Source organism: Hyaena hyaena, unplaced genomic scaffold (genome assembly GCF_003009895.1).
Source record: "Hyaena hyaena isolate Hyena2069 unplaced genomic scaffold, ASM300989v1 scaffold_428, whole genome shotgun sequence".
Taxonomy (NCBI): domain Eukaryota; kingdom Metazoa; phylum Chordata; class Mammalia; order Carnivora; family Hyaenidae; genus Hyaena; species Hyaena hyaena.
In genome coordinates this window covers 98,014-124,854 of record NW_024081062.1, presented here as the reverse complement: position 1 = coordinate 124,854, position 26,841 = coordinate 98,014, and the positions used below count along the sequence as shown (strand labels likewise).

The window sequence follows — 26,841 nt, the reverse complement described above, 5'->3', positions numbered from 1 at the left end:
AGCAGGGGAGAAGGAACCAAAGGCAATAGGGCCCAGCCACCTCTCCTCAGACATGTCTGGAAAGCATCCTTCTAGGTAGCCCCAAAGCAGCGCTTCTCGACTGGGGTACTTTGTACCCCAGGGAACATTTAGCAATGTTTAGAACATTTAGCAATAGAGCAATGGTTGTCACAATGGAGGGGGGCCTACTGAAGAGGGCCCGGGTGCCGGCGAACATTCTAACATGACAGCCTCTACAGCAAGGAGGTGGCTGGTGCAAACACCAGTAGTGCGGAGACTGAGAAAACAGCCATAAGGGAAGGGGCTTTATTTGGCAAGCCCAGCGCAGAGCTAGGAATCTGGAGGCAGGCCCTACCCATCTGTCCCCTTCCCGTCTGAGCTGTCCTGTCCTGGAGACAGCCACATCTTCTCTCCTGGCCTCTCTTCGCTATTTGTTTCCTACCACACACACTCTCTACACAGCGGCTCTCAGGTATTTATTCCTGGCCACGGCCAGAGTGTTAACGGACCTCTGGCTAAGACAAGATCAGGGCAGTGACATGGACAGAGGGTCCATGATAACCTAAGGCATCTCCACGTGCCACCTCTATCCCCTCTGTTTTCCCTTCTCAGGTGCCTAGGCCTCCCTCTTCCCAAGCACCAGCTCCAAGATTGGGGCATCCGTGCCCCTCCCCCAGGGGCTGTGATGGGCCCTCCCCCTGAGGAGCTACACGGAGGACGCTCAGGCCCCAGGATGGGTGCTCTGGACTGTGAGTCCTCTGCGGTCACCTCCACACTTGTTTCCTGCATCTCTCCAGCCAGGCCGCTCTTCCTAGCAGCACTGGTTGGACCGCAGAACAGTGAACCAGATACAGAACCAACACACTGTTTTGACCTTGGTCCCCAAGTCCAGTTGAAAGAAAATGAAGGTCATGGTTCTAAATACTAATGACTTGTTCTCCTGTCCACAAACCCAGTAAATACAGTCATCACACACACACAAAAAAAGTGTCAAAACCAGGTAGATGTGCATTACAGTGACCAGTGGTATTTTATTTCTTTTTAATGTTTATTTTTGAGAGAGAGATAGAGAGAGACAGACAGGGTATGAGTGGGGGAGGGGCAGAGAGAGAGGAAGACACAATCTGAAGCAGGCTCCATCCAGGCTCTGAGCTGTCAGCACAGAGCCCGACATGAAGCTTGAACCCACAAACCAGAAGATAACGACCAGAGCCAAAGTCAGCTGCTTAACTGACTGAACCACCCAGGCACCCCTTGCCAGGAGTATTTTAGTTACAAGCAACAGAAATGGGGGATCTTATTATCGCAAGAATCAAGGGGACCTCACTGACGGTCCCAGGGCCCTGCTGTGGAGCAGCAGGAAGAGGTGAACAACCCAGAAAGAAGGAGGTGGGGCCCTTCCCGGTTGCATTCCAGGGGCCCCACTCCAGTAGAGACTCCCCTGCAGGTGGTGGCCTCCTTTCCTGGGGGGCACTGGGCCTCGGCTGTTGCACGAAGGGGAAGGTTTCTGCCACTAAGGTCTGGGGCTCCCGCTAGTTCAGGGATATTCGCTTCCTGTACTGGGAAATACAGCTAAAAAACAAGATCTCCTACCAATCGGACAGTCTCTCCACAAAGGTAGAAATTAAACAAGTTTTATATTGTCTTCATTTTTTAGAGGAGAACACGTGCATGTGAGGGGGGCACAAAGGGGGAAAGGGGAGAGAGACAGAGAGAGAGAATCTACAGGAGGCTCTATGCTCAGCACAGAGCCCAACACAGGTCTCGATCCCATGACCCTGGGATTAAGACCTGAGCCAAAATCGGGAGTTGGACACAACCAACTGAGCCACCCAGGCGCCCTTAAACAAGTTTTTAAAAATTGAGTAAGCATTAAACCAGATCGTGGTACCCATCACAGACTATCCACTGATGAGATCACCGAGACAGAAGGAAACTCACCCTTTCCTACAGCCAGTCAGTGACAATGCAGAAAATCACATACTCCACATAAACCACAACGAGTCCTCAAAAAGGTTTGACGGCACCATTTGTCACACATAGTCCACCTTCAGTTTACCTGGTCATTGGGGTTGCTACTTGTTTCCTAGTTGCCTTTACCCAAAGGAAAAACCTAGTATTACATGAGGTTGGTTTGGAACTTAGAGCCACTTACCTGCTGAAGTCACTTCCTACCTTCCTAGGGAGACTGGGGGTTAGAAGATCCACCTTCCTCCACGATCGCATTTCACAAAGAGGACTCGCAGGTCCTGGGAAAAGCACTCTTGCTCTTTGGAAAGCTAGCAGGAGAGTTATCAGCTTTTTAACTCTCCTTGCCCACAGAGCAGTTCTGAGGACGATAGGCCTGTGACAACATGTACCTGGCCCTCCGTCTTTGCCCAGAGTCCTGGTGACAGGAAGGAGAACAAGGCCCCTTCTGAAGGCAAATCACATTCCCCAAAACAAAGAGTGAGCCCTTCCAGGCCAGGAATGCTTAGCTAAAATCCTTTCGTTCTGGCAGTTTTCAGATTTCATTATTCGTTACTGAACTTGGACAACATCCAGACCCACAGAAGCTTCCCCAAACATGCGTCAGTACAGGGATCAGACGTTACTTCTGCCGGTGATGCTGGTTCCTGACCTTCCCATTTAAGGATTTAGCATCTCCCACCAGCCACCATAAAGGTATGTGTGGGCCCGCCCAGTGCAAAAGGAGGGTCCCTGACAACCACTCAGATACAGAGTCATGCCAAGGTGTGTCCACATTTCTCTGTCCCCTCCAGGCCAGTTCCTGGAAAGATCAGGAAATTGAGAGTTCCCTACACGAATGGGGAATCCTTGGAAGGGAGTTTCATCTGGAGTCAAGGAAGAAGAATCACATCCTGACAAAGACAATTCCTTTGCGCCCAGGACCATAAAGAAGAGCTGGCGACATTGTCCCCAAATGCTGAGGAGTTTGCAGGACTTCTATTGGACTATATAGGAGGCCAACAAATGAATCCTGGCCCGCCTTTATGGGGAAGCCATGCAACAGACCCTGGGCCAGAACTGGGAGGAACTGATCTCCTCAGGTAGGGTTCTTCTGTGTTCTATTTTATGGCCCTTAAGGGACCAACACGGGCTGACCCATTCCATCACACTGTGCCCTAGCATAGTAGGGAATTAGGAGACAGGCCTCTGCCTTATTTACAGTGGTCATGGCAAGTCCAGAGGCAGTCACTCAAAGAGAAGGTCTGGGCCACCTAACCCACCCCTGAAGGGATCTGTTCCACTTGGCTCTTGCCTGCCTATGCACACCACCGCCTCTCACTTCCCAGAACCAGCTCCAAGCCTGGCCCATCCATGTTCTCAAGGGTCAAGCTCTGCCCCCACCCCCACCCCAGAGCCCAGTGAACCATATTGAGAACACCCAAGTGCTAGGATGGGTTCTGGGAACCTTGGGTCCTGTCTGATCATCTCTGTGCCCATTTTCTGTACTTCTGCTGGCAGACCTCAGGCCCCAGCAGTAGGATTGAACCTCTGCAGACTCTGAACCAGGTCTTGAACTTAGATAATCTGAATGTGATCCCTTTTGGACTTTAGACAAGGGACTACCACAGATCCAAATACTCTGAACTTTTCTTGCCCAAACCCAATGTCATGAAATAAAATGGACATTGAAGATGGTCCTCTTCTTTCATCCTGGTGACAGTGGCTTGGATGGGACTCAAAATATAAAGGAAATGACAGGTCAAGGTGCTGGGTGGGAGCTTAGCTTCTAGGTGTCTGGAGATCTGCCATCCCTCCCCTCCCCTCCCCACTCTCATGTTCATTCTTAGTGCCCAGGGGCCCCTTGACAAAAAGGAGAAAGCTTGTGCATTCAGAGAAGACAGGCGTTCATCAACCCTACCTTCAGCATTTTCTAGCGTTGTCTAGTCATTGACCAGTACCACAACTCACCCTACTAAAACTAACCTGAAGTTTCTTAATAGTCAGACTTGGGGGAATATTTTCTGTGTAGTATATGCAGATGTATACCCATATACAGGGTCACTCAGCCATATCTTTCTCTACATTTCTTGGAAGTGTATGGATTTTTTTTTCTCCCAGTATATAGATCCCAGGTTAGTCTTGGTCTTGAAAATCTTCCCTTACTTAACGGGAGGACCGTGGGGGAGAAGAAGGGGAAAAATAGTGGAGGAGACGGATGGAGGCAAACCAGGAGAGACTCTTGAATGCTGAGAACAAACTGAGAGCAGATGGGGTAGGGGAAGGGGGGAGATGGGCACGGAGGAAGGCACTTGTAGGGATGAGCACTGGGTGTTATATGGAAACCAACTTGACACTAAACTAAAAAAAAGAAAAAAAGAAAATCTTTCCTTATTCTTACATACAATTCATCACTCTCCAATTACTAGTGAGAGTAGTCAAAATAGTTAGGATTTCAGTCTTTTGATGAAGATCACCTTCCATGGAGAGAATAGAAGCTTTAAGAGAACTGAGACGGGTAACTGGTCACTAGAGGCCACATTTCCAAAACTAAACCTCAGGGAGCAGACCCTCCGACTTGTACGTCAAAGCCCAGGTAGAGGGACTCTGCCAGGGAATGAGGGGGTGGGCAATCCACCCACAGATTAGCCAGAGACCTGTGTGGGCACAGACATCCTGTCTTGGAGCCCCCTCTCCCTCCTGGGGCATCTCATGCAATTGGAGGCCTTCATACCTGAACTCGACTGGGCCTGGGTTCTAGGTCCTCGCCTTCTAAGTGCTCTCCTTCAAGGCACAGAAAAGCAGCAACACCCCCAGGCCCCCTAGGGCCCATGTTCCCCTCTCTTGGCTGAGGAAGGGTGTCTTGTAATGTGGCTGTAGACTGGATACACCCCAACGCAGCCACTCAGAGGCCTCCAGAGACAATGCGCTGCCCTCAGATTTCAGGAAGCATCCAAGGAGACAGGGCTGAACGTGAGGAGCGTCTGACCAGGCTCAGATATAGATGACCCAGCAGTCAGGGCCACCTGGTCCCCACTCTTCCCTCTGGAACCCGCAGGAGGTACCAGTGACCACCAGGGGGCACCAGAGACACCAAAAGGCTGGAGGGTCTATAGCGGGGGAGGCAGCTCCCCTAAGTGGGGTGGGGGGTGGTTCCTGTCTGTGTCTGAGCCCCCTGTCCCAAGCCTGAGTCTTCATCTTAGCGACTTGTCAGCCTCTCATCATGCGCTTGGGTTAAAATGGCCTCTAACATCCCTTTAATGTGTTCTCTGCTCCAGTCTCTTCTGTAGTCTCTCAAAATATAATTTTCTTTATGCCATCCAGGAACTCAGACACTCTACCTCCGCAAACACTTCTGACTCACCTCAGAAACTGTCCTGGCCTCACCCAGGCACCCACAGTTCTGACCTGTGAAGACCTTCCTGCAGGAAGACCTAGGATGTCCATCCACGTCAAGGACTTTTACCTGTAAGATATGAACACAGTGCCCCTCCTCCCCCCCATTTCTTACGTTCAGCTGAACTACTTCAAATTTACCCAGGAAGTGTTTTTAATTGAAATACTTTCACTGATTTCAATTTAACTGAAATTTCACTGATAAGCCTGCTTTACATTGAACTATGGAAACCATTTCCCTTACGTTGAGGATTTTTCTCTAAGCTTTGAAGCTGAACACCCCACTTCCTCACTCGTCCTCTAGAAGACAGATTGCCCTAAAGACATTTGAAAAAGATTCTCGAATCCACACAGCCCTCCAGAGTCAATCTCAAGGAGAGGTTCCAGGTCAGGCTCTGGTCCTCTGCCCCAAGCAGAAAACCCCCAGGGGTTTTCATACATCTCTCAAGTTCTCCAAGAAATAAACCAAACCTGGCCCATTCGGACTCTCTTCACGCTCAGTTTCTCCACCCTGCCTGTGCATCAGAACCACTTGGAACATTCTGAATCCCTGAGGTCCGGACCCACCTGGATCATTACATGAGAATCTCTGGAAAAAGGAGTCTCACCATGTTGTGAATGCCTCTCTGGATAGCCTTTAAAAAATTTTTTAAATGGAGACAAAGAGAGCATGTGTGCGAGCAGGGGAGGGGCAGAGACAGAGGGACACAATGGGCTCCACGCTCACCGCAGAGAGCCTGATATGGGGCTTGAACCCATGAACCAGGAGATCATGACCAGAGCTGAAAGCTTAACTGACTGAGCCACTTATGCTTCCTTCCCCATTTTAAATGTGTTTTTTTTTTTTTTTTTTTTTTTTTTTTTTTTTTTTTTTTTTTTTTTTTTTTTTTTTTGAGAAAGAGCATGAGCAAGGGAGGAGCAGAGAAGGAGACAGAGGATCTGAAGCAGGCTCTGTGCTGACAGCAGAGAGCCGATGGGGGGCTCACAAGCTGGCAGATCATGACCTGAGCTGGCACCCCCTTCTGGGTAGTTTTTATTCTATTTTTGTATTTATTTTTGAGAGAGAGAGAGAGAGAGAAAGAGACTTCGAGTGGGAGAGAGGGCAGAGAGGGAGGGAGACACAGAATCCAAAGCAGCTCCAGCCGGTGAGATCATGACCTGAGCCAAAGTTGGATGCTTAATTGACTAAGCCACCCAGGCGCCCTTTCTGGTTAGTTCTAATATGCAGCCAGGGTGTGACTCCGTTACCAAAGTCTCCACCTTCCTGGAGCATGGGGAGGTGGGAATGCGCCTAGGAGGCCCTGCTCTCAGGTGTAGCTGGTGGTCAAGTGCACGATGTTCCTCTGAGGGAGTAGGGCTCCACCCAGGCTGTATGTTTGAGTAAATTAGACCACTTTACAAAGTCGTGGGCCTCAGCAGGCCTTCCCTGAGCATAGAGACTAATGGGAAAGCTAGACTTGACCAAGGACTTAGATAAGCCATGCTAGTTGTCTAGTTTCAGGACTGAATAATGGGCAGGGCCTAGAAGCAGTCCAAGACCACCTCTGACTCAGATCCAAAGACTGAACCTTACATTTAGCCTGGTTCCCAGGCCTATTTGAGAGACAAGGGAGGTCAGGAGCCTTCTCTTCCTCAAGCCCAATGGAATTGAAGTAAAATGTGGAATGAACTGGAGGATCCTCTAGCTTGGCCATGTGACCAGGGCTTGGAGGGACCCAACAAAGCAGGAAGAGCCAAGGGGCAGAGAGGGAGCTCAGTTTCTGGCTATGTAAACCCTCCGGTTAAAAAAAATACTTTTTCAAGAATCAGGGGTGGGCATTCGAGAAGAGACAACTTAGGTTGCAGTTGAGAGTCTAAGGCCCAGAATCTTTTGAAATCACTGCCTTAGTCGAGGCCAGGCACACCCTCTCCCAGTTAGCCGAGCAAATGCTAGTTTAGGTGCAGAGATTTAGCAGGTGTTATCAATGTCCCAGTCCTCCAGGGAGTCACCAGGGCTGAACTCTGGAGGAGCCGGTCTCAATCACAGGGAAGACTTAAGTCCCCTCCTCCTCTCCCTTCTCAATGGAAGACACTAGGACTCCCAGAGAACGTAGGATGCACCCACGATCACAGAGGCAGTGGGAGTGCTGGGGCTCCGTACTTCCGTGGAAAACCAGGGCTTAGTACCTAGTTACTCACTGTGGGCGGAGGCCAGATCCTGCCCGAGGGCCTCTGGGTTCCCTCCCCCACCTTGTCAATGACCCCTTTGCCCTCCACTCCCCCCTTCTTCCCTGCTCCATCCACCACTTCCCTCAAGGTTTGGGTAATTGAGTCAAAATCTGTATTCTCTCTACTCATGATTTGGGTTTCCTGACATCTTGATGTCCTAATTGTTACTAAAGCCCTTCCACAACCCCGTTAGCTTCAGATGCAGCCCTTCTCCTTCCAGCCCAGAGCTCAGCAGAAACACCTGGTGCATCCCACGCACACCCACGGTTTCCAGCCTTTTCTCTAACCTTGTTGACAACCATTTCCTGCCAGGCACACGCGATCACTACTTACCTGCTGAAAGCCCAGTCACTTTTACCCACATCCCTCTCTATTTCTTCCAGGTTACTTAGAACTCCCAATTTTTGGCTGGGAGAGTTTTTTTTAAGTTGTATTTCATGTTGGTATTGACAAAGAAGAATTTAATTGGGGACTGTGTCAGCTTACAAGTCCCCCTTTCCTTAAAGTTAGAAAAATCAGGGGCGCCTTGGTGGCTTCGTCGGTTAAGCAACCGACTTTCGCTTAGGTCATGATCTCGCGGTTGGTGGGTTCGAGCCCCGCGTCGGGCTCTGGGCTGACTGCCAGCTCAGAGCCTGGAGCCTATTTCAGAGTCTGTATCTCCCTCTCTCTCTGGCCCTCCCCTGCTCACGCTGTCTCTCTCTCTCCTAGAAATAAAAATATTTTTAAAAAAAGTTAGAAAAAGCAGTTCTGGATCACAAGGAGATGCACTTCCCTTTATAAGACTCCTGTTGACCTTTAAGGGGGAAAAGTCAGGGGTCAGGGTGGGAATCTGTCCCATGTTTAGGGGGTAGCCCCACAGAGAATCCTGGGCTGTTAATGGAAGGTGCACAGCTCCTCCCGGTTTTCTCGATTTTGCAGGTCCTGGTGGTTAAGGGAAGGACTTTAAGGTCAGCCTGGCCCATTGTGCCCTGAGCGGAGCAGAGAATTCGGAGCCAGGCCAGCCCCTGCACGGCAGGAAGAGGTACTGGTCTTTCTGGCACAGCCCCTGCTTCTCTCTGTTTGCTCCTCAGTAACTGGTAGACACAGTAGTGCATTTGAGGGACACTGTCCTGGCCTCAAAGTGGACATGGCCTCTTCATGAAGACCGAGGTCTCAGAGACATGATGCCCTCCTGAAATCTGTTCTCGACCTCCGCTCTCTGCTCACTCACTCTCCACCCCACCCCAACTGGTCTCAATACCAGTGGGTATGGTGATGTGTATGTGTCCCTCTTACCTCCTGTCTCCCTCTTACGTACTTCAGCTTCTCAGGACACCGTTAGGTAAGAATCAGCATAGATTCTCTCCCATGTTTTCCTTATTTGCTGAAGTTCCCTTATTTCATGAAGATTTGAGTTTTTTTCAGCATTTTTGACAGAGCACTAGCAGGGGAGGGGTAGAGAGGGGAAGACACAGAATCTGTAGCAGACTCCAGGCTCTGAGCTGTCAGCACAGAACCTGACGCAGCTTGAACCCACAAACCGTGAGATCATGACCTGAGCCGAAGTCGGATGCTTAACCAATTGAGCCACCCAGGTGCCCCTCATGTTTATTTTTAAGAGAAGGAATGGGCAGAGAGAGGGAGAGGGAGAATTCCAAGCAGGATCTGCACTGTCAGCACAGAACCTGGCTCAGGGTTCCATCCCATAAATGGGGAGATCATGATCTGAGCCAAAATCAAAAGTCAGACGCTCCACCCTATCAGGTGTTCTATGATGCAGCAACACCAACCATCTCTTTACACTCGCCTCACCTTCTTCGCTTAACTACCTTCCCTCCCATAGTCTGTCCCAACAAGAAGATGCCCTGCTTGGGCAAGAATTCACCCTAAAAACATCATTTTTTTAAACAGTGAAATCTAGAAACCGTTTCCCCTAAATTAGAAGATTTTTCTCCCAAGGCTTAGGACTCAGTACCTATGTTTCCACGTCCATGGGAAGGCAAGAAGCCCTAAAACAGGAGACATAACTTCTTTGAAATCCACATGTCCCTCTGGGATAAGTTTCAAGTCTCAGGAAGGCTTCCTAGATCAAGCCCGAGTCTTCTGCCCCAAAGAGGTTCTGAGAGCGTCCATCCTTTCCTCTGAGAAAAAGCAGACTGTCTCAGCCCATCCGACTTTTTAAAGAGGAGCTTCTCTGCCCCGATTGTGCATGAGAACCACCTGAGACCTTACTAGAGCCTCGGCCCCACTTGGGGCCCTGGGAGGTGGGAAGGACCACGGAAGCCTTGCTCTCAGGTGCAGCTCATGGCCGAGTGCACCATGTTCCTCTAGGGGGCAGCAGATCTCAGCCCAGGTTGCGCCTTGAGACTCCCCCAGAGCGCTCTCCACAAACACGGTGCTGGGACCCAGCCCAGGATGATTAAGCTCTAACCACAGGAACTGACCTTTGAAACGCCTTCCAGCTGATTCCATTGCAGAATCAAGCCTGGGAAGCTGTTTTGCAGCTGAATTCACTTGCAGTCACGATCCATGATTTTGCTGAATTTATAGACTAGCGATGGAGCTAGACTTGACCACGGAGTTGCGTAAACTGTACAGAGTGGGGGCGCCTAGGGGGCTGAGTCGGTTGAGCCTCTGAATCTTCATTTTGGCTCAGGTCATGATCTCGTGATTCCTGAGTTCGAACCCCGAGTCACGCTCTGCGCTGACAGTGCTTGGGATTTTCTCTTTCATTCTCTCTCTGCCTCCCCCGACAAATAAATTAGTTAACTTTAAAAAATTGTACAGAGTGTTAGTCAAAGACAGAATAACAGAGATGTTATGGGTGGGTGGAGCCTAGATATCAGGAGGAAATTCAGCCTGACCTGAAGCTGTCAAGTGAACATGGAGTGAAGCAGGTCCCGAACAGCCACAGAACACGCTGGCTGCACACTGAGAGAAATAGAAGCAGGATCGCCCTTTAGTCTGTTGTCCATGGAAATCCCCTTAGTGCCTGGATTATTTTAATTCCAATGTTGGGGAAATAAACAACAGTTAATGGCACATATATTTAGAAGATAGGACCTGGATAATTTCTGTTTGAGAAGAGCTGTCGTTCTGGTGATAAAAGGAATCTAGGAACTGTTTCTGCATTTCCGCTTTGGAAACAGCCCGGAAGCAGCCACCATTTAGGCAAAGGGAGGGGCCCCAGACGGGGTTTACCTTGAGGGTGATGCTGGGAACAGACGTGAAGGGGTCCTGAAGCTTGTATTTATTTGCCTGCTGTATAACAAGGTGACCTGGAGAGGGAAACCTGGTTTTTATTAGCATCTGGGGAAAGGATAGGGGTGACACTGTTGGGTTTTTGTCTAACATGGTCTTTTAGGCAATCGGATGGGGGTGGGAGGAGGGTATAGGACGGTAGGAACAGTGTCCCATTAGGGGATTCCCTGGGCATATGGGCGTCCAGAAATGGAGGCCTGAAATCTGTCCGTGGAAATGAAGGGACTGTGATGTGTTTTTGTTTTGTTTGTTTTTTAATTTTAGAGAAAGAGAGAGTATGTGTGTGAGAGCAGGGGACAGAGGCAGAGAGAGAGAGAGAGAGAGAGAGAGAGAGAGAGAGAATCTTAAGCAGGCTCTACGCTCAGCATGGAGCCCAACTCAGGGCTCAATCCCAGAACCCTGGCATCACGACCTGAACTGAAATCAAGGGTCAGATGCTCAACTGACTGACCCAGCCAGGTGCTCCAGGACTGTGGGGTTTTGTTTGTTTGTTTGCCTGTTTAAAGGATTCCTCCTGAGCCAACAGACACTGAGCCTGAGTTGACTGAAGAAGCTACCACTCACTGTAAAGCCCCCTTCCCTGCCTTCTCAGACACCATTGTGAAATGAATGCCATAAATCTGAAGGATTCAGTAGCATGGGGTGGATGGTCGTCAAGACTTGAGTTTTATTTTTACAGCCATTAAATACGAGCCCTGCAATTTTTCTCTGAACTTTTCAAATATTAAACTCATTCAATTCTCAAGGTGTATGTTATGGAAGGTGTTACTATACTCATTCGGCAGTGCAGGGTGGTATGTGCCTGGACCAGCTGCACTTCTCAGAGCTGGGAACGGATACCCAACCCTGTGGCTCCATGCACATGACACCATTAATGCTGCTTCTGAAACATTTCCTGGAACAGTCCTTCAACATTTCTGATTTGAATGGGATGATGCGTCTACTTTGATTTTTTTTTTAAAGCTCATTTATTTATTTTGAAGGGTGAGGGGCAGAGACAGATTGGGGGAGAGAGAGAATCCCTAGCAAGCTCTAGCTGTCAGCGCAGCTATCCATGCAGGGCTCAAACTGTGAGATCATAACCTGGGCTAGAATTGGATGTTTAACCAACTGAGCCCCACCCAGGTGTCCCTGGCTAACTGTTGTAAAAGTCTTGAAGAAGGAACTTGGCAAGGTCAGTCAACTGTCAACTTAAGGCAGAGTGTAGAGTCAGGGTCCTCCTACAGCCACATGGAAGAGAGTGTTGAAAAGAAGACTCATTTGGGGCGCTTGGGTGGCTCAGTTGGTTAAGCAGCCGACTTTGGCTCAGGTCATTATCTCCCGGTTCATGAGTTTGAGCCCCGTGTCGGGCTCTGGGCTGACAGCCTGGAGCCTGCTTCAGATTCTGTGTCTTCCTCTCTGTGTGCTCTTTCCTTGCTTGCTCTCTGTCTCTCTCAAAAATAAACAAACATTTAAAAAAATATAAGACTCAGGATCTAATTTTAGGGGGAGCAAAGCTGCAAAGCAAACTCACTGCAAAGCTGCAAAGCCTAAACTCACAGCTTCAATGCTCTCCAATGGTAAAGTTCAGAACTCTGAGAAGCAACTTCTCTAGCACATTTAATATTGTCCTGGGGCTCCTGCGTGACTCTGACGGTTAAGTATCTGACTCTTGATCTCGGCTCAGGTCATGATCTCACAGTTTGTGAAATCAAGCCCTGTGTTGGACTCTGCACTGAGCAGGGAGCCTACTCGGGATTCTCCTCTCCTTAACTCTCTCTCTGCCCCTCCCCTGCTCACGTTAGCTCTCTCTCTCTCTCTCTCAAAATAAACTAAAAAAAAAGTTTTCAGTCTACCCGAAGTGAGCAAATAAGTCACTTATTTAAATATATGCATATCCTTGAAAACAGGTACCATAGTTGTGGTTTTTTAAAAACGACAAAAATGACATTTTGTTATAAATCACATTTTCTCTTTTACTCAAGTTTTCAGGTCTATATTGCTATATGTCAAATTAGTTCATTGGTTTTAACGGATGTGTAGCCTACAGTTGACTCTTGAAAACGCTGGTCTGAACTTGCATAGGTCTATCTATACATGGATTTTTTTCAATAAATAAGTACTGTATACTGTATATACTGTACAGTATATACACGTGTTTTCCTTATGATTTTCTTGACATTTTTGTGCTACCTTATTTTATTGTAAGAATATAGTATATAATATAGATACAAGATATGTTAGTTGTTTATGTTATTGGTAAGGCATCTGGTCAACAGTAGGCTATTAGCAGTTAAATTCTGGGGGGAGTCAAAAGTCACACGCAGATTTTCAAATGTGCAGCGGAGGTTAGCACCCCCAACCCCTGCGTTGTTCAACCCCTGCATTTTACTTATCCACTCCCCTAGTGGGAGTGGAACATCTACACGGTAATTTTTCTTCCTATCACAAAGTGTCAAAGACTCTCCTCACACACGTTTCCTCATGGGGTGAAATGAGACTTCCAGCGGGCTTTCGTTCCATTCTTCAAGTGGCCACCTCCTTTCCCTTCGGCCCTGCTTGTCATATCTGCCAAGAGTCCTCCTACCTAAAGACCGCCCTCCTCGGTTATTATTTCAGTCCCCACTTCATTTCCTTCATAGCATATATAAAAAGTTGAAGTGTTTCATTCTATTTTCTTTCTCTCTCACCCACTGGATCTAAGCTTTACGAGGGCAGATATTTTGTCCTGTATCCTTAGCACCTAGGACCGCTTAAGTCCATGAAATACGACCTTGACAATGATCCATTAATGAAAGGGTAATCCCAGAAGATTTGGGATTACATATCATATATTACATATTTTCATGCTTTTAAGTCGGGGTCTGCAATGCTCATGGGAAATTAACGATTTAGATAAATATATTTTCCCTTCAAACGTTTCCCTGGATGTCTGATAGTTGAGGCTGTTGGTAAGTGGGGGTTGAGAAACTAATGTACTAACCTGGCTCCACAGCCTATCCCATACCCTCCAGAACCTCTGAATTACATAAATCACTTCCAGCACCCTTTTACTCCACTGCTCATATATATGCTCATACACTGCAAAGTGCCTTGTGCATCACAGAGCTCTTCTAGCGCTGTCTGGTGGGACTGAACCTATATAATAACCCTGTGCTGTGTTACTGTCCTCACAAGCAGTCAGGAAACACTGGAGGAGCCTGGGATGTTATTCACCTCGGGCAGTGTGGCATGATGGGAATCCTTTGTGACTTGCTGTTGAATGAAGCCACTGGGATCTTTGATGACCTTGATGTACTGGAGATAAGCTGTCCCATTGTTTCATCATGAGGAACCATGGGTGGTACCTCACCTTGGAGAGCAGGTTGTTGTTTTAAGACAGACTCTTTCCAGGGTTGCTGAAAGATGGACTCAGCCTGTTTTCCATGACGCCTAAGTAAAGTAAGTTGCTATGAAACTTTGCTGTATGAGTTGAAGCCGTCAGTAGAATGGTGACACACAAGCACTCCAGAGCCAGTAAGGCCCAAGATTGAACCTTGGTTCTGGAACTTGATAACTGTGACCTAGAGCAAGTAACCAAAGACCACTTTATAGTGTTGTTTAAATTATTAAATGAGGAGATAACGTATATGCAGTGGTTAGCACATAATGGATATTAAATTGATTGCTAAAAACAATTAAAAAGCTAATTGAATACAGATTGGTAATTCCCAGTAATAGGCAATTTACAACAGAGGTTATAACTCTGTAAAAGTTTGTTTACACCTTTGTAAAGTTTTCTCTATCTAGAGAAAGTTTTTGTTAAAAATTAATTTACTGGATGGGGTGCCTTGCTGGCTCAGTCAGTGGAGCATGTAACTCTTGATCTTGGGGTTGTGAGTTTGAGCCCCATGGTGGATGTAGAGATTACTTAAAATTAAAAAAGTCTGGGGCACCTGGGTGGCTCAGTCGGTTGAGCCTCCAACTTTGGCTCAGGACATGATCTCCTAGTTTGTGGGTTTGAGCCCCACATCATTGGGCTCTCTGCTGCCAGTGCCAAGCTGGCCTCAGATCCTCTGTGTCCCTCTCTCTGCCCCTCACCTGCTAGTGGTCTCTCTCTCAAAAGTAAAAAATAAACATTAAAAAGAAATAAACAAATAAATCTGGGGCAGCTGGGTGGCTCATCAGTTAAGTGTCTGACTCTTGATTTTGGCTCAGGTCATCTCACTGTTTGTGGGTTCAAGCCCCGCATCTGGCTCTGTGCTGACAGCATGGAGCCTGCTTGGGATTCTCTGTCTCTTTCTTTCTCTGTTCCTCCCTCCTCTCAAAATAAATAAATACTAAAAAATAATTTAAACATCTTAAAAAATATAGTCTGGACAATTTAGGCTTTTTCTCTGGAACTCTGCTCTCAAAGTGACTGTTTTCTATGACTGAAGTTAAGCCTGTAGAATATCTGTCTAGTTCCATGATAAGAATATTCCTCAGGTTGCTCTTCAGAACTAAGATTTTCTTTAAATATGGTTTAACATAAGGGTTTTTTTGTTTTTTTGACATATGTGTTCTTGAGTAGAAATGAAGCTACTGGATTAGGCAGTTTTCCCTGTGCTGGGAGTGGATTCTCAGATATTTAGATAAACTGGGGCATCCTGGTGGCTCAGTGAGTTAAGCATCTGACTTTGCTCAGGTCATGATCTCACAGTTCATGAGTTCAGGCCTGGAGCCTGCTTTGGATTCTGTGTCTCCCTCTCTCCCCTTCACCTACTCATGCTCTGTCTCTCTCTCTCTAAAAAATAAACAAACATTAAAAAATTTAAAAACAAAGAAATTTAGACAGACTTCCTCATTAAATCTTCTGACCAAAGATGTTCGTTTTCTAGGTAACTGACTTAATAGCAACTTACTTATATGGAAAGGGTTGAGGTGCTATGTAAGATTGTTACACTAACTGGCACAGGGATTCTGGGAGTAAATTCCTACCTTTTATTTAATCCAACTTAAAGCAGCTGGGCAAAATGGCCAAAATAACTAACCTACAAATAGGTCCTGGGTTTGGGGCACTGAGATACCAAAGGCCATATAAATCAGGTCCTTGTCTCCAGTGACAAAGCATGTAAGCCAGAGAGCAATTGGGAACACTGAAGTGCTGTGTTACATGTAATAGAGACATGACTCAGTCTTGACCTCCATCTGATCACTACACAGTTTCAAGTATTGGTTCCCTTAGTGTGGCACACTTAAGTATAATACGCAAAATGCCACTAAAACACAAAAGCAGCAACTCCAAAGCAGACCCTACTATTGGGTGACACTATTCTGTGATGGCTGTAAATGCCTCTGTAGGTGGCCTTTACACTTGGCTGCCTTTTAACGTTGCATTGCTTGTTTATGCATCTACATATGCAGCAAGCTGAGCCTCACTTTACCCTGCAAGAGAGCCCAATCCACTCGGTTCAACATTCCATCTGACGTCCCCCAAACAGTATGTGTATTCCATTGCAGAACCAGTCATTTTCACTTATTGGGCACAATTGATTGACGTATCTTGGTGGCTCCAGGCACAACGGTATGCCTTGGCAACCCACTTGAGGACCGCATATCTAACTGGAGGAATCAAGAGCAGGGTCATGGCTGGGAACTGATATAGTCAGGGACAGCATCTTAGAGATGGACCTGGTAGGACGGGCGTTATTTAAATTTGTAGATACAGATGTGTTGGCTATTCCAGATGAGAATATTGTCTGTTTTGTTGTATAGCATAAAGAATTTTCACTTCCAATTTTCCAATTATCTTTTCAACTTCACTTCTTCGCTTCTCGAAGTGTGGCACAATCTCCACGACAATTCAATTTATCCAAAGTAGGTGGCACAAGTTTGTAAGGATGTCAGATAACTAAATTACAGTGACTTCCTTTCACCCAACAGTATACACGCATTTTCAGGTCATCCGCTTGCTTTTGGGTTTATGCTCATAACCATCCAACCCTGTCCTCCCAAACTTGATTTCTGGCTTTCCCTTTTATCCAGGGAATCCTTCTCAGGATATAGAATCCCCTTGACACTTATTTTTTAAGTGTTTAACTTTAGCAGGGGCAGAAAGAGGAGAGAGAGAATCCCAAGCAGGCTCCTTGTGTCAGTGCGGGGTTTTGATGCTGAGCTTGAACTTGGGAACTGTGAGATGATGCCCTGAGCCCAAGCCAAGAGTCACACACTTAACCACCTGAGTCACAAAGGTGTCCCCGACCCTTTGCACTACTAAGGATACCTGACCCCCTCCCAGCATTTGGCACTGGCAGCTTTTCCGTGGTCATGTAAGCCCTTCTCCCCCTTCCTTTCTCTGACATCATACTCTTGGTTCTCTTATGATCATTCCTTCTCAGGCTGTTTTCTTCTGTCTCTTAAAAGTGTTTCCTAGGGCTCAGACTGGTTCTCTTTTCTCACTTTACACACTCTCAATGGAGAACTGTCTAGGGATTCTTGGTACTGCAAACTACCTTAGTTGAGATCAGCAAGCCTCTTAATAGATGCTCACTATCTCAGACATCACTCTGCCTGTCTCGGTTTAACAAAACTCACATACAGCAGACAAAAAATGGGAGCTTTGTTAGGGAAATTTCCAGCTATCCTCTGCTGAGGAGAGACCCTCAGGAAGAACAATGTAAGGAGTCTCAATTGAAACTTCCTCATTTTTTGTTGTGTTCTTCTGATTAGGAGCACAGGACTTAAAAAGGTAAGCAACCCCGAGCTTGTTTTCTGAGACATCCTCTTTATTTATCCCACTCCATTTTATTTTTTTATTTTTTTGTTGCTTCCAGTTTTATTTTTTTTTATTTTATTTTATTTTATTTTTTTTTTACAAATAGTTTATTGTCAAATTAGTTTCTACATAACACTCAGTGCTCATCCCCAAAGTGCCCTCCTTCATGCCCATCCCCCCTCCCCCCCACATCCATCAGTCCTCAGTTTCTGTCAGCATTCAAGAGTCTCTCATGGTTTGCCTCTCTCCCTTTCCCCCACCATTTCCGCCCTTCTTCTCCCCCTTGGTCCTCCGTCAAGTTCCTCCTAATCCTCCTATACGTGCAAACATATGGTATTTGTCCTTCTCTGCCTGACTTATTTCGCTCAGCATAACACCCTCAAGGTCCACCCATGTTGCTACACATGGCCAGATTTCATTGTTTCTCATTGCCATGTAGTATTCCATGGTATAGATAAACCACATCTTCTTGATCCATTCATCTGTTGATGGACACTTAGGCTCTTTCCATGTTTTAGCTATTGTGGAGAGTGCTGCTATGAACATTGTATCCCACTCCATTTTAGACCAGAAGCTCCACGCGGTCGGGTCTACCCGTGTCCTGTTCACTGAGCCGCCCCAGAACCGGGGTTTGGGGTCTTTGCTGTTGCTTGCTGGCACTCTGTAAAGACGAGGGCCTGGGGCGCCTGGGTGGCTTAGTCGGTTAAGCGTCCGACTTTCGCTTAGGTCATGATCTCGCGGTTCGTGGGTTCGAGCCCCGCGTCGGGCTCTGTGCTGACTGCCAGCTCAGAGCCTGGAGCCTATTTCAGAGTCTGTACCTCCCTCTCTCTGACCCTCCCCTCCCCTGCTCACGCTGTCTCTCTCTCCTAGAAATAAATAAAAATATTAAAAAAAAAAAAAAAAGACGAAGGCCTAAGGGGTCCCAAGGGACAGCCGCCCAAGGGCCATGGTGCTGTTCACTTTAGCGGGAGAGCAGGAAACAGAGCCCCGGCTGGCTCTGCCGAGGGGTGCCGCACTTAACTCCATCTGAAAGTGCAGACGCGTGCCACAGGGTGACGGCAGGCCACAGGTAATTCCTCCGGAGTTGATCCTGACCCGCAACAACAACCACAAGGATCCCTTCTCCCCACGACCAGGCCTCGTAGGGCGGGGCCCTTCTGACTCACGCAGCCGCAGTGTGGAGGGCCGGGCCGTCCCCTGACGGCACACGGAGCCCCGCCCCTTACGCCGTGAGGCGGGAGCGCGCGAGCCTCTGTCACGCAGGCGCGTTCGCGCGGCGTAGGTGGCGCTAGAGGCCGCTTGGGGGGTTGTAAGGAGACGGCGCTGCCGCCATTTTGTAGGGTGTTTGTCGCAGCCGGTGGAGAGAGAAGACGGCGGTTTGGCGACGTTTCTCGGCCAGAGGGCCTTTTGCTTTTGCGGAGGTAAGGTTTTGGGTTGGCTGGGCTGGGCCGTTTCCAGTCTTCTAAGTCTCAAAGCCAGATGTCGGAGAAACGACCCGGATCAGGGCCTTGGCGACCGGGGTTATCTTCGGAGCACAGCTCGCTTGGTGGCCTCCAGAACCTAAAGTAGCTCAGGGGCCGTGGTAGATTTAAAGTCTTGGGGCGGACAGGCCCCGATTCTGCCGCTGAGTCTGCCCCGAGGGCCCTGGCCGCCTGCGTCGTGGCTTCAGAGGCCCTGGCTCATGCCGCCGGCGAGAGCGAGGAGGACCTGTCGGCACGATCCTTCGAGAGCCGTCCTTGGGGTTTGTGTTGTCTGAGATCAATTTGTCCCCTGGACGTCAGCTCTCTGCTGTTTGTAGCATTTGATGGGGGTGGGAGGTTTCCAGAGTCCAAACATCTGGCCCTGTCTGTGAGTGCGCCAAAGGCCCTGGCCGGGTGCCCTGGGGCGCGGGCGGGGTGGGGGAGGGGGGAGAAGGAGAGGGCGGGGACCGGGCGTCCGGGAAAGCGCAGGTCTGCTCCAGTCCAGGTGGCGGAACGGAGCTCGCGTCAAGAGGTAGAGAGACCGGGAGGTTCGTCCCTTGTGCCACACTCGATCCCCCCTGAGGTGGAACATACCATTGTGGCGCTCGTCTGCATTTCGGTACTTTTGCGGCACGTTTTCCTGGCTTACCGAAGTAGCCGGTCCGGCCGACCCGGCCACCCACCTGGCCTTGCTTTGTATCCGCCCCTTTAAGGCGTTAACACCCGCCTACCTGCAGGCTACTCGGTACCCATCAAGCGCAGTCCTTCCGGAGCCGTGTCTGTAATCATGGCTTTAACCTGTTTCGAATTTTTTTAAGCCACATACATACGATAAAACTGTCGGGCATGAAAGGGCAGGGGGAGAATCTGGTTTCTAAGGCGGACTTACACCAGCGGATACATTGTATCCGATGTTTGGATGAAAGATAATGTGGGGATTCTGGCATGGAGGATTATTCTCTAATTAAAGCTAGTGTGATAATTCTAGATGGGTTTTCTTGTGGATGTGCAAGAGCTTTATCTGCTTAATGTGGGTCTGGGATTCTTTTCGCGTCCTGAGACCGTATTTCTGAACATGATGAGTAGGGAGAAAAGATTTCTAACAGGCGGATTAGATTTAAAATACTGAACTTAACTAGAGAGGGGGAGAAATCATTGGCCCTCCCAAGATGCTCATTCTTATTTTAATGTTTTGAGTATTGATAACTTTGGTTATTTGAGAATTCAGCCTTGTTTGTTAGAGGTGAGCTGGTTTTGGCCGACAGGAAAAAAAAAAGCTAAAGCAGACAGATTTTGCAAAAACTGTATACTAATGGTTAGTTATAAATAATCCTCAGTCATCAAATGTTGTAATTTTGCTGGCTGTGATTTAAGAATGCTTAACCAGTCTATTTTAAAGAGTTACTAATGTGGTTGGGGTAATTGAAGGAAGGGTTGGAAGAATTCTACTAGAAATACAATGTTTGATGGCTTGTGTGATGGCCTTTGCCTCAAGTTAATTTGTAGTGTCATTTCAGTTTCCCATTTTGAAGTGACTGTCAAAGCAGAATGCTTGATCATTTCCAGTGAGAATCCTTTTTCAAAATTTTTTAATTTTTTTAATTTTTAAAAATTTAATTTATTTTATAAGTTTACATCCAGATTAGTTAGCATATGATTTGTAGCAAGTGCAAGAATGATTTCAAGAGTAGATTCCTTAATGCCCCTTACCCGTTTAGCCTATCCCCCCTCCCACAGCCCCTCCAGTAACCCTGTGTTTGTTCTCCATATTTAAGAGTCTAATGTTTTTGTCCCCCTCCCTGTTTTTATATTATTTTTGCTTTTCCCTTCCCTTATGTGCATTTGTTTTGTATCTTTAAGTCCTCATATGAGTGAAGTCATATGATATTTGTTTTTCTCAGACTGACTAATCTCGCTTAGCATAATACCTTCTCGTTCCATCCACGTAGTTGGAAATCGCAAGATTTCATTCTTTTTGATTGCTGAGTAATACTCCGTTGTATGTATATATGCCACATCTTTATCCATTCATCCATCGACGGACATTTGGGCTCTTGGACATATTTTGGCTATTGTTGATAAAAAAATGTTTAATTTTAGAGAGCAAAAGAATGTGTGGAAGCCGGGGGGAGGGGAGGTGGATAGAGAAGGAGATAATCTTAAGCCAGCTCCACACTCAGTGCCAAGCTGGATGTGGGGTGGATGCGGGACTCGATCCCACAACCCTGGGATTATGACCTGACCCGAAATCAGGAGTTGGACACTCAACTGACTGAGCCACCCAGGCGCCCCTCCAATGAGAATTCTAACAAGTTTTAGGATTTTTTATTTACGTGACCAATGCATCCTTATCCCCTTTTTTAAGCAAAAGGTATGATACAAATATTTTCTTAGGGAATACTTCCCAGGAGAAATCACAGCTGCCTCATTTCAAGTCTTTTTAAAAATCCGTTTGAAGTCATTTAAATTTTTACTTGAATTCATTTGCTTGTTACTAAGCCATTTGGCCAAGCTAAAAGCAGTTAACTATGCTAGATTTGCTCCATTTTATCTTTTTTCAACTCTTTCCTTGAGCTGTGAAACTCACCCTTTCCAGCACCTTGGATATCATGGATAAAAACTGCATTGTAAAAGAATTAAAATGGGGAGCAGCAGATAGGGATTCCGTTGTTAGAGCCTAGAGGGAATTTATGCTTTAGAGGTTGTAAATGGAGGCAGGAAATAGAATTGTCACTGTCGTCATCCAATTTCACTGTGACCATGTGATTCCTTGTAGGTTGGTTTTTTTTTCAGTCACCCCAGATCTACAACAAATCTGTTTTCATTTTAAGACTAATTGCACAATGACCTGAAAATATATTGGATAGAGAAAATGAGTTTATAAAATAATCTTTTGTTTTGCTTTTCAGTTTCTCTGTTGGAATACTGTGTTCCACTCACCTCCTAGTTTTTTCCCTAAAGTTTGGAGTCATCCTCAGATTTAGAAAAAGGAGCTCTCTCTAGTGTTTGAGAAAAAGAAGCTTCATTATTGGCTCTTTACCATTAAAACAACGTCATCCCCTATATTTAGTATCCCTAAGTGTTTATCTGACTTCAGTTGTTTGTATTACAGAATTCTGCCAAAGCTGTGAGACACTTAAGGATATTTCTCTCTCTCTCTCTTTTTTTTTTTAGTTTATTTTGTGAGTGAGTGTGCACCAGGGGCAAAGGGGCAGGGAGAGAGAGAATCTCAAGTAGGCTGTAGACATAGGGACTCCATTGCAGGAATCCTGAGAGCATGACCTGAGTTGAAACCAAAAGTTGGGTGCTTAACCAACTGAGCCACCCAGGTACCCCATGATATTTCTCTTTAAAATAGCTCATATATTTTTTTAATCTTCTAAAGTTTTTATTTATTTAGAGAGAGCATGTGCGGGAGGGGCAGAGAAAGAGAAAGGAATCCCAGGTAGGACTCAAACTCACAAATTGTGAGATCATGATCTGAGCCAAAACCAGGAGACAGAGGCTTAAGCTACTGAGCCACCCAGGCTCACCTAAAATAGCTCATATTTTAAAGAGAACATTTTTTTCGGGTTATGTGTCCAGGTCATTATCTCATCGTTGGTGAGATGAAGCCTCAAGTTGGGCTCTGCACTGACAGCATGGAGCCTACTTGGGATTATCTCTGTCCTCCTCTCTCTGTCCCTCCCTGCTCCTTCTCTCCCACCCTTTCCCTCTCCCTCTCCCTCTCTCTCAATAAATAAATAAATAAATAAATACTAAAAAAATAAACATTTTTTAAGGGTGCCTGGGTGGCTTAGTCGGTTAAGTGGCTGACTTAGGCTCAGGTCCTGATGTTGCAGCTCGTGAGTTCAAGCCCAGCATCAGGCTCTGTGCTGACAGCTCAGAACCTGGAATCTCCCTCAGATTCTGTGTCTCCCTCTCTCTCTGCCCCTCCCCTGCTCTTTCTCTGTCTTTCTTTCAAATATAAATAAATGTTAAAAAAAAAATTTAAAAATCCTTTTTAAAAAAACATTTTTTAAAGAAATGATATCAGTAATTTAAAAGGAGATCATTGACTATACAAAGAAGGTAAGAGGTGCCTAGCTAGCTCAGTTGTTGGAGTGTGCGATTCTTTTTTTTAACGTCTATTCATTTTTGAGACAGAGCACGAGTGGGGGAGGGCAGAGAGAGAAGGAGACACAGAATCCGAATCAGGCTCCAGGCTCTGAGCTGTCAGCACAGAACCTCATGCGGGGCTTGAACTCAGAGACTGCGAGATCATGACCTGAGCCGACCTGAGCCGAAGTTGGATGCTGAGCCACTCAGGCACCCCATGGAGTGTGGGACTATTGATCTCTGGGTTGTGAGTTCGAGCCCCGCTGTTGTTGATGTAAAGATTATTTAAAATATTTTTTTAAAGATAATAAAAATCAATTAAAACCCCCCAAATTATTTCTAGCTGGAATTTTGTCTACTGGAGGTTCTGAGTCTGAATCCTGGTTCTTTTTACTGTTTTTACAATGGCAGTTAGCAAGGGGTGGCTGAAGATAAACACTAAACTGATAATTAATCCAGAAGAATTGAAAGAGAATGTATTATTAAGGTCTCACAGTGTTATGCATCATTTAATACTAGGTCTGTGTGCTGCTTACAGTCATCTGACCCACCGTGGAATGGTGTCGCATACCTTGGGACACATCTACAAAGATTTTAGAACATGTGTGACCCCATATGCTGAGTGTTTATATTTAAATAATGTGTAATGTTTTATTTACTGAACATAGCCATCTATAACCTCCACAACTTAACTTTTTGTTTGCATTAACAGATGCGGCATTCCAAAAGAACTCACTGCCCTGATTGGGATAGCAGAGAAAGCTGGGGACATGAAAGCTACAGTGGAAGTCACAAACGGAAGAGGAGGTCCCACAGTAGTACGCAAGAGAACAGACACTGTAAACCACATCACCAGTTTAAAGATTCTGATTGGTAAATTGCTCTTGAATCAATAACGTTTTACCACTAGTAGTTTTAATGATTTCTCCTTAGCTTATGTAGCTTTATTCTGTCAGATTGTTTTATACTTAAGTCTACAAATATTCAGATAGTGTTTATTGATTTCCTGTTACAGGCTAAGTGCTGTATAGGTGCCAAGGCTACCGCTGTGAATTAAACCGTTCTTGCCTTTACTTGTCTACGTCCATCCGGGAGTGGTGGGAGATAGTGAGTCCCAGCTGCCAGTAGTGTCGGGGTGGTGACACACTGACAGCTACGTGATAGTGATGATGGGGGCCCAGTATGTGCCTTTAACTTGTATGTAGGAGGAGATGCTTATTTTGGGGAGCCTATTTAGGTTCCACAAATGAGAGATAATGAGGAGTAGGGAGAGTTCAACCAAATGAGGAAATCAGCATGTACTATTTAGGAACGGTAAAGTGCACAGAGGATTTGTCGCTTACACTGTTCCATAGGTTATATTGGTAGGTGAGGCCGGTGGATGTGTGTAGGGGTTTTAGAAGCTTGGTTATTATAAGAACTAGTAATTGAGGGAAAAGCCTCAGTAAAAATCTTTCAATAGCGTGTGTCCCACTTAATTATACTCTTCCTGTATAAAATTTGGAGATAATACATTTACAGAGAAGTACAGGAATTTTAAAGTTCCTAAATGATTAAAGAAAGGCTAGGTGAGTAGCATTTCTTTCAGTCTGTCTTCCATTAACTCCCCTTTCTCATTTGTTTTGTTGGTTCTGTGTTTTCTTGTTTTGTACAGATGTTCCATTGAGACTGTTGGCCAGATTGCTTTCTAAATTAGCCAGCCGGGGTTACTTTAGAAAACAGTATGTAGTTTTTTCCTTCTCCATGCTAAAACAGACTCGTTGTGCAGAACAGTGAGCGTGTGGGCAGTCACCACAGACTAATCTGTCTTCGTCACACACTGTTACATGGGGAAGAGGGAGGGTTGCAATGACCTGAGCTACTTAATGCACTGCAGAGAAACATCTGTACCCTTTCATTAATAAATGCAGAATGTCCTGTAAAGTCTTAAAATTAACATCATAGTACTAATGATAGATTTGTTATGCAGGAAGGAAGTGATTTGAGTGATGAACAGTTTTTGTTCATAATTAACTACATAAACATACTGTGTCAGTCCAGGTAAACTGCAGGCCAACAGCTTCTTCGACGCTGTCATCAGAGGTGTCTAATGGTAATTGCTCTCCATAATGCGGAATATTCTAATATCTGACAGTCTTGGGAGATGAAAAACTTTACAGTAGTGTTTTTACAAAGTTATTGGAAAAAAATGAGAACTGCCATAAACTGTAAAGAAGGAACCTTGGTAGGATGCTAGACCCCCATTATTCTCTCTGTTCTTAAAAAATCTTTCTATAGGAGTCTTTGCCTCTGATTATTTCCTGACAATAGGTTCTAAGAAGGGACATTTTTAAATTAAAGAGTGTGAACTCTTACAAAGCTCTTGCTGCATATTGATGTCTTTTCTAGAAAGTTTATACTAAGTTGTACAATATGTTCTTTCTTGCTCTTACCAGTCTTGGCATTTTGAAATGTCAAGAATAGTGTTTTAATTTGAATTTTTACATTTTTAGTGAGTTTGTCTTTGTCCATACCTGTTTTTTTCCTCTTACAGAGTATTTTACTGATTTATAAGAGCTTTTAATATATATCAATTTTTTAACCTTTTTTTGTATGTATTGCAAAGTGTCTTTTCTTTCTGATTTGTCTTTTGGCAGTAGCCTGTGAATTGGTCTCCCTTGCTACAGGCTTAATTAGTGCTGTACTAATTCTAGTTCTGTATCAGGAAGACTGATGTGGCATCAAATAACACCTTTTATATATTGTGGTAATAGGTGTTAAGTGCCATCTTATGTAACGTAGAGTATCACGTCTTAAACCAATGATTCTCAAACTTTAGTGTGAACAGAATTACCTAGAGGTATGTTTAAAATGCATATTACCTTATATAGACAGAGTTAGTCTGACCTGGGGCTGAGCGGTCTTCATTTTTAATAATTCCATATTTTGATATCATAGATAAACAGACCACCCTTTGAGAAACACTGTTTTTTTAAAAAAACATTTTTAATGTTTTATTTATTTCTGAAAGAGAGAGAGCGTGAGCCAGGAAGGGTCAGAGAGAGAGGGAGACACAGAATCTGAAACAGGCTCCGAGCTTTGAGCTGTCAGCACAGAGCCCAACACGGGGCTCAAACCCACAAACCGTGAGATCATGACCTGAGCCGAAGTCGGACACTTAACCGACTGAGCCACCCAGGCACCCCGAGAAACACTATTTTAAATGCCTTACCCTGGCATGCAAGATTTTGCATGATCTGTTCCCAGCTTATTTATTTGCTTCTGTTCATTCCCATGTGTGAAAATTGGTCTCGCTGTATTTGTTCACGCGCTGTTTCCCAAGTGATACGTAGACCACCCATCTCCAAGCCGTTGTGGCTACAGGTGATCTGTAAGTGTGAGATGGTCATATGCTATTCTGTCCTCGCATTTCTTCTACTTTCCGCCCGGTCCAAATCTTGACTTCCTTTTAAGATGCAACTCTGCTTTTTTATGAAGTCTTCCCTCACCATTTTAAGCAGTTTGAGTTTTGTCCCCCTCTATGATTCTAAGCACTCCTGCAGCCTTTCAGCATTTCCTGCATTGTTGAGTTCTGTTTTTATGTGAGTGATCTCAAATTGTTCATTATTTGTTGGGAGAGATTTTGCCTCATATATATTTTTTTATCTTCCACAGGGCCTGTGTGGAAATAAAAACGAATGCCTGTAGCCTCATTAGTCTTGGCTATTTTGAAGGACTGCAGTAAAATATTCACTGGATATTCAGTGAATATTTTGGAATTTAAATCAATCTGTTCAT

At 45.8% G+C, this 26,841-nt stretch overlaps 1 protein-coding gene across 2 annotated transcripts in view; it reads left to right on the top strand.

Moving 5' to 3' along the window:
* Positions 1-14,155: 14,155 nt before the first annotated feature.
* The window catches only part of CLK4 (CDC like kinase 4), a 30,333-nt gene continuing 17,647 nt past the window's right edge, over positions 14,156-26,841 (top strand). The window contains exons 1-2 of one of the 2 annotated variants that reach the window (XM_039252822.1): positions 14,156-14,211; positions 23,777-23,937. In XM_039252822.1, the coding sequence (XP_039108753.1) occupies positions 23,777-23,937 (161 nt within the window). In that variant the 5' untranslated portion in view covers positions 14,156-14,211. Of the gene's footprint in view, positions 14,212-18,766; positions 18,928-23,776; positions 23,938-26,841 lie in introns of those variants that run through there. The other variant, XM_039252821.1, reaches the window with a different exon arrangement.